Source organism: Tetrao urogallus, assembly GCF_951394365.1.
Source record: "Tetrao urogallus genome assembly, chromosome: 6".
Taxonomy (NCBI): Eukaryota; Metazoa; Chordata; class Aves; order Galliformes; family Phasianidae; genus Tetrao; species Tetrao urogallus.
Window position 1 is genome coordinate 45,414,218 of NC_136819.1, and position 12,110 is coordinate 45,426,327.

A 12,110-nucleotide genomic window follows, 5' to 3' on the forward strand; every position below is an offset into this window, starting at 1 on the left:
TGATGTACTTAGGTAACCTATCCCCCCCCATCTTCAGATCTCTAAAACTGTTCTCCAAAAGAACTGATGGAGCCAAATCCTTGGCTCTCTTATGTATATGCAATTCCATAGTCTGTGTGGATGACATTCAAAAAAGAATGCTTTAGCTCTCTGTTGCATTTTAATGTTAGGGCATAGGGTGAGATACCACATGATTTTCTATTTTGCCTTCCCTTGCACCTTACCAGTTGTGTGCTCTTTAAAATAGTGTCCTAGGCTTTCTCCATTGGGTGTGATCTGTTTCCTTTGCAAGGCAAGGGTGTACCTTTCTTTTTCCTGGTGTTCAGCTCTGAGTCAAACTGAAAGGGAGGGTACAAGAGATGGCATAAACAGCTGAATAGCCAGATGGGAGGGATGAAAGTATCTTGCTGAACTATGGTTATGTTCTATCTCAAATACTTAATGTCCTAGTCCTGACAGACAGGCTTGGGAAAGAGCTGTAGAACATGAACAGAGAAGATGCACGTCTCCTCTTGTGTAGGTGTGTGCCTTCAAAGATATGTTGTCATGATCTAGTTCTGCAAATAAGCACATACACTCTGCAGTAATTCAAAGTATACTATCTGAGCGTAAACATACAGCTGGAGATTAGAAAAAACTCTAGCTACTTCATGTGTGAGGTCAAATTTGCAACATCTTGGCTACACTGTATTGCTACAATTTATCCTTATCATAGATCACACAGTGGTATATGGCCATAACTTCTGTTCATCCCATGTGGTCCCTGAGAAGTACTCTGTGCCATATATCACCAGTCAGCCATCACCAGTCTCACAGCTTTGCCAGTACACATCAAAACTAAGCTTTCCATTCTGCTTGTTTCCTTACTTTCTGCTTCATTTTTGGCATACGTTTGACCTGAGTCCCAGTTGTGTGTGACTGTATGAGTGATGCCGTTCTGATCAGCCTGCGGATCCTGAAGGAGAGTGCCTGAGAAGATCACTGTCTTTGTTCAGGGCAGCTCTGAGAAAGAAGTCTTACTGATCTCAGAGAACAGATGCGTGCTCTGTGAAAAGATTCCATATTCTTAGTCATCTCTCTCTTCCAGGGGGTTAACCCCCACCAATACAAATTTTTTTTTTTTAATGATGTGATACCTTAGAATTATTTTTTTTTAATTTGTATTACTTGTATGAGTTGAAATCATATGCTACTTTCCTTGTTATATGCTGATTTTTTTTTTTTTTAATCCTTTGTCTTAAGTGGGCTCCTCGAAAAGGGAAGGTGTTCCAGCTCATGTCAATCTGTCTGCATCATCAATGCTAATGATTGCAATGCAATACACATCAAACCCAGGTATGTGTAAATGTGCAACTTGGTATAATTCTCTGTGAAGCTCTGAGTCATGAAATTCTATGTCAAATGTGATCAAAGAGGTTCAGGTGATGGAAAAATCTACCTTACTATCCAACACAGAATGAAAAATTAGTAATTTTAGTCAAAACTGGCATTTCTGAGCATTGTGCTTGAAGTTGTCATTATGCAGATATGAAATCTCATTGTAATGAAGAAATAGGATTGGGCTTGGGATGAGAGACTGTTCTATTTTTGCTTGACATCAGGAAATTGTTAATTTATAATATTTTATTTTATAGTAAAAGTTTGGTTTCTGTTATGATTTCTATTCCTCCAAGATGACAACTGCTGCTATTTTTAAAGAAGACAGATAATGCTGGCCACAGGCTCAGAACAGAGCTGTTATTCAGTTGTAATTGGAAGTACGTAAGCATAAATACCATTCTCTCTCACTGTGGCATAGCCCCAGTTAAATCAGTGCAGTCACATGACCAAAATGAAACAAGATTTTACCTGAGAGAGCTGTCATATTTCATGCCTATTTTATACATATGCTTGACTGGTTGGATGGTGTGTGTAAGGAGGAACCTCACACTGTGCGTGAGAATTGTTGCATCATGCTAATGCAGTTCAGGGGTAAATAAAAACAGCACACGATTTTTAAAAGCTACTTGTGCAACATTTTTCATAAACTGTTGAATTTTTGCATGCGAGTTCACGTTCCATCCATCAGAGGAAAATTTGCCTCTGTGGTTTTGAGGAAGTCAGACAAATATTTAAGGGGTTCCTTTGGCTCTTGTGTTTAATACAGTATGGCCTCTATACTCTTTGGTATACAAAGGAATGATGTGCTGTCATGTGTTGTTTCTGTCTCAGTAAATGACAAAACACCCATTTACAGCTTTATATAGTGCCAGAAAAACAAACTTTAAGTGAATTAGCAGGTGTTCCTAAGCAAGATGTCTTAAAAATGATGTCCATGAGTACCCTCATAAGGCTCGTTATCTTACTGCGTTAACTGACAGAAAAAAGCTAGTAATATTTAAAGCCTGTTATTTTATGATAACTCTCAGGGCAATAGTCCTCTAGCAAACTTTTTAAAATAAAAGGTAATTAAATTAAATGTAGACAAAGCAAAACCAACTGGTTAATTATATCACTTCTGTAATATGAGTTTCCATTTTAGTATTACATCTATTCTGTCTTTTCTCTTTCAGTGTATCACTGCCAGTTACTGGAATGTCTCATGAAATATAAACAAGAAGTATGGAAAGTAAGTTTGTGATCTTATATACTTTGTGGAAATGTCTTGCTGGTAATGAAAACCAGAGGGCTTGAAAATAGATCTGATTATATGCCAAGAGCTGATAAAAAATCTATATATTTCATCCTCTGGGTTATGAAGAGGAAGGTACTGATTTTCACATTACAGAAGCAACACTACTTTTTATAGAACAGATCTCTCTTTGCTAAATACTAAGTAGTTGTGGCTCCAAGTGGCAGAAATATTGAAAACTACCAATCTTATCAATTTATGTGGTGTTTAACTCTTCCAAGGACTCTGTAAATATTGTCTTAGCTCAAATCTGATCTGGATCCAGTTATTTAACTATATGACACCTCTTTGCCTCAAGAATAGACAAGGGCTTTCTTTTGCTGTGTGCTAGTATACCATCTGGGAGGGATCACAGCTGTTGGATGTTCTGACCAAACTCAGAAGCCAGTTGTAGACATATTTTTTTTAAGTTTTACATCTAATCTACTTGTAAGAGATTACAAAAAATAATTGGCAGGGCATTAAGTGTACATATTTTGTGTGTTCAAGTATATTTGAATATTAAAGCAAACTGTAAATGTTTAATTGTATTTTTACCTTGCGCGATAAACATGTATTTCTTTCCTTAGGATTTGCTGTATGTCATAGCCTATGGACCATCTCAAGTTAAACCTCCAGCAGTACAAATGTTATTTCACTATTGGCCTAATTTAAAACCCCCTGGAGCAATCAGTGAGTACAGAGGACTGCAGTACACAGGTCAGTGCAGCTGTTTTTGTGTAAGCCAAAATAAATATGAAGTGAATAATCAGCAGTGTGTTAATTGCATGCTTGTAGTTCTCAGATGTATTTTGATATGCTGTTGTTTTGTGAGTTGTGCTTTCATAGGTATATACAATGTCACTTTGTATGTGTTTGCAACAAATCGTATGAAAAATGAAAAAAAAAATTGATCGTGGCTAGGGATTGTATGGTGTCACTCCAAATACTAACTGGAGGGAACAGGAGGAGAAATAAGTACAGCATTCCAAATGGTCTGTGAAACTGCTTTCTTGGCCTCACAGTGGTTCTGGTTTATGTTTCTTTCAATTACTGCTTTGGTTGCTTTGTTGTGCCAGCTGCTATCACCTCTGCTTTTGCTAAGGCTGTTTATTTGGCTATTTATTTGTTATTGTCAAAGAAGTCAGGTCATGTCAGGTGTGGTCATTATAATGGATAAGTTTCAAGGTTGACTGTAGAGTGAAAATGTCAGCCATGTAGATAGAGCTGAGAAAGTGAATGTGCAAGTCCTCTGTCCACCAAGCTACCTGATGGGAGGATTCTGCTTTAATGGTTGGGACTGTCAAGCAGCAATTCACTACTTGCTTGCCTGTCTCAACCCATCTGTTTCAAATAATCCTGGTCATACAGGAGTGTTAATGTTTAAAATTTCTGGACCAAAATGCAAAAATTTACATAATAAAAATGAAGAAGACCATCTAGACCAATTCAAGTTCATCTGGAATGTTTCTTATGTTTGTATGATCTCCTTTAAACGTTTGTCTTGATTTTTCTTTTTGAAGAATTCTTACTGTACTCCTCTGCATCACTTCTTTTATGTGGTCAGATTTACAAATGCAGCGCAATATTCAGTCTGAATTCTCACACAGGGCAGACTGGAGTAGTTTTTCTCCATTTTTCTATTTTTCTAACTTTTCTATTAATGTATCCCACAGCGAGCCGTGTGTTTTCCTCAGTTGCACAGCACTTTGACTTGAGGGCATTCCATAAAGCATCCAACAGATATTGCTTGAACCTACCTTTTGTTTACTTCTTGTCATTACAAAATTAAGACTCCTTCTGCAGCTAGATTGTTTTTCCAGTGTTACAGCAGCGTATTCATTTAGCCTATGAATGTTTTTGAATCTACTGAGCTACTCCTACTGTCCTGCTCTGGGTGGTGAAGAATTATTAATTAATTTAAAACCTAGTGAGAATGGGAAGGACCTACAAGGGGAATGTCTGTGTCTTTCTTTTTCCTTTCCTTCATAGGTTGTTTATTGTAGTTATTAGTCTTCCTGAGGAATTACATCTTTCATATTTATGTAGTACTTATACAAGAGGATCTTGTTTTTTACTGATATCACTAGACACAAAAAATATAAATAATTTCTGTCTGTTTATTAATCTCCTGTGTTTTGGTTTTGCAGCTTGGAATCCTATTCACTGCCAGCATATTGAATGCCATAATGCAATTAACAAACCAGCTGTGAAGGTACTGCTATTTTGTCAGAGGTTAAACCTGACTATCTGGAGGTGGGGGTGGTTGCACTTCGCCCCAGGTGTGGGGCATGGTGATGTTTAGCTGACTAAGAGTAGCTGGGTAGCTAAGAGAATAGAAAAACCTTTCAAGACTAAAGGAGTTAGAGCTTTGTGAATATTTTTTTTTTTTGAATACCTAAAGCAAGATGGAATATTTCCTCCAGTAACTGTGAGTCAAGCCTTAACAATCAATATTAGAATGGTTACAAAGTGCCATATAGAATTCTAAGCTGGCTTATAAATATTTTCCTAAACATACGTGTTTGTGTAAATATATGTGCAAATCTTATTATGAAGCTTGCTCTGAAAGTAATGCCTCCTGTTTTATTATATTTGTTCGTGATACCAGAGTCAGACATTGGTCACATGGCAGTAGAAGTTGAACCTTCCCAACAATAGTCTGTTACATTTTGTTGCAGTGTGACAGGTTGCGGTGGAGGGGCAGTCTGACAAAATGGCATCTGACACAGAAGTGCTTATGAAGCAGAGATGTGGAATTGAATTCCTCCATGCTTAAAAAATTGCATCCATTGACATTCATCTCTGCTTACTGAATGTTAATGGAGACCAAACAGTGAATGTGAGCACAGTGAGGTGCTGGGTGCTTTGTTTTGGCACTGGGGACAGCAACAGTGAGTCAACTCCTCTAATGCGGATTTTTACAAGTGTGGCATGCAGGCCACAGTTCATCCCTGGTGTATATCAGCTATATATAAAATATATAGCTGATTGTAGTGACTCTGTTGAAAAATAGTGTTTTGTAGCTGAGAATTTGCTCTGTCAAAAAGGACTGTTGTGCTTTTTCTGTCTGATGTGGTTCCCATGGGAATAAATAGGAGACATTACTTTCAGAGGAACCTAAGTATATACGCAAAATATGTCAGTTACATAGATACGTGTTCATCTTGGTATCAGACTGATGTCATACAATACTTGTATTCTCATTGTGATCCTTTAATTGGAACGTGTTCTAAAGCAAATAGCAACAGTGCTTTATATGCCACTTATAAAAGTGGTCTCTTAAAGCCTGCTTTGAGAGGATGCAAATGATGGCTTTTTTGTTTACACACAAAATAACAAGTAAAATGGTTTGCACAGAATCATAGAGAAATTCAGTGGCAGACAACAATAGCATCCCAAGTTCAGAGCGTACTATGGCTTGGCATACTAATTAGTTAAATATGTAGGTGCAATTAATTTTCCTGGCACCAGTTTGTACACAAACACAATTATGTATGCCAAGAAATTCTTCAGCAAACCTTTTCTGCAGATTGTTTTGCAGACTGGATATCATGGTGACACTTGCCCCACATGTGGGGGCATTCTGTCACTGGAATTGTGCTGGATAATTAACAGCTATGAGGACTGAAAATTAGTCCTGCTAAAAGGGAAACTACTGAGAGAGAAATAAACTTCTACATTACCTTGTCCTGAGCAATTCTCTCAGTGACTGTTTGGAAGAAACAAAAAGTCTGTTGTGACTGTGCAATGTTAATGAATGTGAACGTGTAACTGTCACGGAGTTGACCAGATCAATCTATGTCCGTGACAGGGGCGACAGGCCTCTGCCCTCCCCCCCCCACCCCAGTCCCACAAAAATGGGAAGGAAGGAAGGGAGGAAAAGAGCAGCGGCAACAATCTATGGAGGAAAACTTATTTTACTATAATATTGGAATACAAGATAACACAATATATACAATTTAATTGAAATTGAGATTAATAAATCAGACAAGATGAGAGAGAGAGAGAGAGAGAGTTCCCGGAACCGAGTCAAACCTGAAAAGCTTGGTACGGCTAGGAAAGCACCCTCCAGCACCCACTGCCAGGCAGCAAGAGAGCGCCCCCCCCCACCCGGAAGGGCCAGATCCCGTGACTTCTGTAATGTACAGGGATAGGTACCTGGGGTTGGGCATTAACACTTTAATACCCCCTACACTACATGATGTTTTGATGTGGAATACTGAAACCCAAAGTAAAAACAAACAAACAAGAAACATAGAACCACGACAGTAACACAAAATGTCTTTCAGAGAATGAAAATTTTCATGTTGAAACTCAAATTGTTCTTTTCCCATAGATTCTCATATTCAGATACATTCCTTTCTTTGTCAGAAATACTTTAAGATCTTTGACTGCCAGATCCTGAGTACCATCTTTCAGAATACTTAATGCTCTCAATAGTTACCAAGGTTGTATGGTATAGATTGTCTCTGCATTAATGCATTGAACGCTTTCTCAGTGAACTTTCATGGACAGATGTGTTAATTATTTTCCTTCTCTGTGTTTCAGATGTGCATTGACCCATCCTTGTCTGTGGCTTTGGGTGATAAACCACCTCCCCTGTATCTCTGTGAAGAATGCAGCCAGAGAATTGCAGGGTAGGTATACTGAGAGATGGAGAGTGATCAGGCACAGTCAGTTAAACTCCACAGTTCAGAAGAATCTGTTACAAAAGACGGTTACACTTTTTTTTCCTTCTGTATGATTAGCATATAACTTGTATAGTTAACTCTTCAAATATAGAGCACACTGCAACACAGTGAACAAGGATTACAGCAACTTACCCAGATGGTTAGAACTTGCAGTTAAATGGGCCAGTAGTGAGTTTTGAAGTTAAGATCATTGAGAGATTAGAGTGTGGGATGTATTGACAGTGGTAGGGGAACCTTACTAACGTACAAGCTTTTGCGTATGAAATTTTTCCTTCTCCTTGTCCTCTGAATGTCATTAAAGCAGGATATTACAATGAAAGATCTTTTGCAGAGACTTGGTTACTTTTCTGTAGCATATATTTCAGATTGTTCTCTAATATATATACTGTGAAGCAGCAAAGTAAAGAATTGAAACTGGTCCAGGCTTGTCCAGTACATTAAAGGAATATATCCTGAGATGAAAGGACCTCACTAACTTCAGTTTTATAAAATAGATTTTAAATCATTTTTTTTGTGCTTTATCTACTAACAATTAAGGGGACTTCAAATCATTAGTTCAAATAGACAGAGTTAGTTTAGAAGCTATATGTTTTTTTTTTGTTTTGTCCTCAATTTAACAGCCACCTTTATATTATTATTATTCTGGCACCAGCTGCCAGAAAAAGCAATTACATCTTGTAGAATTCATCTTAGTTTTTAAGACATTGATTGAAAGCTTCAGGACAAAGTAATTTAATTTGGTAGAACCATAGCTTCTGAGGAGACTCACAGTGAGTGGTACTAGTACAATTTTTTTCCATATGTCTGTCACTCTTCGCTATCACTTCTTAGCCTTCAGACTTCCAGAGCACACACTGTTTTCATTTGATAAATTAGTGGCTTATAAGTAAGTTTTGAAAGCTTTGAACGTGATGTACCAATGTCAGAGTGGTAATTTGCAGTAAGTCAGGGACAGCAAAGAGAGGTAAAATCAAGCAGCCTGTCATTTAAGAAACTGTACCTGTAAAAACACTTTTTTGGACTAATGTCAATGCTTCCATATTAATGTAGATAATTTTCCTCAGTGCAAAAATAAATGCATACATAAATAAAGAAATGGAAAGCTAATTAGATATAAAATTTTTATAGGGATCACAGTGAATGGTTGATTGATGTTCTTCTACCACAAGGTAAGAGGTATCTTAAGGGTAGGTACAAACTAATCACAGTTGTACCCTATGTTAGTATGGTATTTCTGCATACTGTGTTACTTAAAATGCTGCATTCTATTTTTAAAAAGTACTGTAGAATTTTAAAGTAGCTTGTTCTTCATGCTGCTAAATGTCATTAAATTACTGCAAAGCATTAACTAGTTTATACTTGAAATCATATGCAGCTCTTTATTTGGGAGGAAAAAGGTAACGGAACAGATTTTAAATTCTTTAAGCATATATTGTTGAAGCCAAATTTATAAAATATATTTTAGCCAAGAAGAGGAGCTAGTTCTGATAACCTGGCTCTTATTTTAAAGCTTTAAAAGCTTCTGAAAATCTGTTCTACAAAGAGGAAGCTGTAAAGTATATCAGAAATGGACATAACATATTTTTCAGTGATCCATCCGTTGATCCAATCGTGGTCCATTGGCCAAAGAATATATGTGTTATTCTACTATCTGCCAGGAAGGGGTTAAGCTTGTTGGCAGACTAGGTTGACTTTCCTGAGTTAACAAGGACAGTCATGTATTCTCTATAATATTGTTTCAAGGACAAAACAAAGATGTTCCCTTTCTCTTTGTTCAGTAAACTGGAGTTTCTTATGCTGTGGATTTTTTTCTTGCTGTTTCCTTACAGTTACAATCTAACTCAGGCTACAGAATGTATCATTTATTTTAAGGGAATTTGAAATCTTTTTTTTCATTTATTTTAAGGGAGTCAGGGATTCAGAAGCCTCTGAATCAGATAATGGGGTGAAAGACTGAGAGGTACTGCTTATAGGTTGAATCTTCAAATATTTCTCTGTAGAGATAGTGATTGTGGATGCAGTGGCTACATCAACATTGTTAATCTAAATTCACTAATACTACCAGCTTTCTCAGATGATGTAATTATATGAGCCCTGCTTCCCATAGTATGCCAGTTGCATTAGTATGCCAGCAGGCTCACTGTTGCAAATCCTCCTATGAAAAGTGGATAGGGGCACAGCACACTTAACATACCAAGACTGTTCTTTCATTTCTGTGTAGAAACAGCTAGTAAGCAAATGTATGCAGTGTCCTGCCTCCAGGAATCCAAGAGACTTATAGATTTGAGTAGCATCTGAAAGCACAGGTTTAGCCTCAGAGAATTCCTTGCAGCTATTCCATTTTCCCATGGTTGGCATATTAAACCAGAAGAATCATCATTTTGTGTTGATGTTTTGTATGCCTTCCCCTTACAGCTGAAATTTCTGCTATATGTCAGAAGAAGGTAAGATTAAGTCATTTCTGTGATGAGGCATGATTTGGTGTTGTATGTAATGTCATTCCATCAGTGTGTGGTGCATCCTTTTTGGTATCCTTTTGGTAAAACATTCCAAGTTTTCACAGTTTATCCATGAATGCATTTGTTGGAGATGGGAATGATTTAGAAGCAAGATTTCTTTTTGTTTAAACTGTTGATATTTGACTGGATTTTGTAATGAGTAAGGCAATTTAATTATGCAATTAGGTGGATTTGTTATTCTATAACTGCTTATGAAATAAATACAGCAAAAGATTGATTTGTTTATCTTGAGTATTTTATATCTTGTTGTTTTGCAAAAGTCCTAGATTAATCTTCAACTGGACAAAACTCCTACTGTGAACAGTGAATTTTTTTAAATATATGGACTGAAAGTATTCAGTGGTCTAAAAAATTGCTGACAAAAAGAATCTGCTTGCAAAACCTACCAGCTAGTGTGTTTTAATAACAGTTCAGTAATGAAGGATATAATATATAACATATGCTAAATCTTGTGTGATAAATAAAGCTTTTCTGTTGGGGCAGATTACCGGAGGGCAAAACTGAAGGTAGTGCATACTTCAGGGGTTTGGATAATTACATATGATAAGCCAGATTCACACATAAAGTAAATTGATGTGGTATCATTGATTACATACCTCAGAATGTGTTAGTGTGCTATATATAAAACTTGAAGGGATGTTTTGAAGTATAAGCAGTGGTTAAGAGAACTACTGTAAATTTTAGAGATTGCTCCAAGCCAGAAGTTGATGACTTAAATGTTGTTTTGACCTGCTCCAGAAGAGGAGCAAAGTGACATTTAAGTCCAGACCTGAGCTCATGTTCTTAAAAACTCAGTGACACTTGGCATCAGGAGTTTGTACACATCTGTGCTTGTACGTAGTGATCTGCAAACAGTCAACACTTGAGTCAGCTCTTCTGTGTGGACTTTCATCAGTTTTCAGTTCCACTGCCTGATACTTATGGCCTAATCAAATTCTCCTCATTTTCCAGAACTGCAGTTCACATGTCAGAAGAGCTGTGGTTACATGCTTCTCAGCAGGATGCTGTGGTCGCCATGGCAACAGGCCAGTGCGCTATTGCAAAAGATGCCATTCAAATCATCACAGCAGTGAAGTTGGGGCAGCAGCAGAAACCCATCTTTACCAGACCTCACCACCCCCTATCAATACACGGGAGTGTGGGGCAGAGGAGCTTGTGTGTACTGTGGAAGCTGTGATCAGGTAAGATTCTAGTTTGTACAGAATCTGTATACAAAGCAGGATCAAGCTTTTGTGTAAACACTGCCTGTATAACTCATGGGTACTGAACTCCTGCTGCTTTGGCTGAGTACCAATCAGCTGTGAGTGTTGTCCTCCTGGAAGAATTCAGCCTTGAATCCTAGAAGTAAATTTTATTGCTGTCTCTGGGAAAATGTTGACATCGAATGCCTTAATCTCTAATCATTGTTCATCAGATATCTGTATCAAGTGCAGGAAAGCTGTCTTCACTGCCTACAAACTTGTTTTATAGCTTGCTGAAGGAAGCAGAGTTCCATGCTGAGCAGAGGGAGCATGAACTCAACCGCAGGAGGCAGATGGGCCTTTCATCTTCTCATCACTCCCTGGACAACACAGACTTTGATAATAAAGATGATGACAAGCACGACCAACGCCTCCTAAGCCAATTTGGTATCTGGTTCTTGGTAAGAAGTACTCGTTCTTTTATTTCTGAAGTCTAATTTCTTTTTCTCTCCCTCAAACATCAGCTATTCGGTGGTTAGAAGGAGCTTCCTAAATCTTTATTTTTTTTTTTTTTTTTTTTTTTTTTTTTTTTTTTTCAAATTCAGTGCAGTAACCTGACTTGAAACATTCTCCTTCTCCTTAGAAGGTAGCAAAAGCTCAAACAGCAGGTCATTAAAGGCTTAAAATGTGCCTGGTCTGTGATTTGAGGTAGAAACTTTGACTCTGATTTGGAATAGTCTTGCAGTTCAGACACTGTTTAGAAAAAAAAAGAAAGCATGGAGACAGGGAGAAGATTATTATTAATCATTTTACAGGTATTTTTGAAGGCTTGAAATTCATATTCCTGCCCCAAATGAGCAGGATCAAAATTGGTATCCTCTTGTAGAGCAAAGATCACTGATTATACAAACTTAATATGTTCTTTCATGTTGTTTTTTTTTAATTTAAACTCTTGATTTGGTTTAATCTTTTTAATTTCTGCATTTTATATATTTATATTTGGGTCATATATTTTACTGGACGTTAGATTACCTTCTGAAAAGAGAAATGATCTTAAAACTCAAAT

General features: G+C 37.3%; 1 protein-coding gene across 2 annotated transcripts in view; it reads left to right on the forward strand.

The window, feature by feature from the left end:
- UNC79 (unc-79 homolog, NALCN channel complex subunit) overlaps positions 1-12,110 on the forward strand; it is a gene marked incomplete at both ends in the record, with an annotated part of 94,361 nt that overhangs the window by 14,519 nt on the left and 67,732 nt on the right. For both annotated transcript variants that reach the window (XM_079537210.1, XM_079537211.1), the window contains 9 exons: positions 1,243-1,335; positions 2,553-2,608; positions 3,241-3,370; positions 4,801-4,865; positions 7,202-7,290; positions 8,473-8,513; positions 9,760-9,788; positions 10,815-11,044; positions 11,334-11,505. In XM_079537210.1, coding sequence (XP_079393336.1) covers positions 1,243-1,335; positions 2,553-2,608; positions 3,241-3,370; positions 4,801-4,865; positions 7,202-7,290; positions 8,473-8,513; positions 9,760-9,788; positions 10,815-11,044; positions 11,334-11,505 — 905 coding nt within the window. The remainder of the gene's footprint in view (positions 1-1,242; positions 1,336-2,552; positions 2,609-3,240; positions 3,371-4,800; positions 4,866-7,201; positions 7,291-8,472; positions 8,514-9,759; positions 9,789-10,814; positions 11,045-11,333; positions 11,506-12,110) is intronic.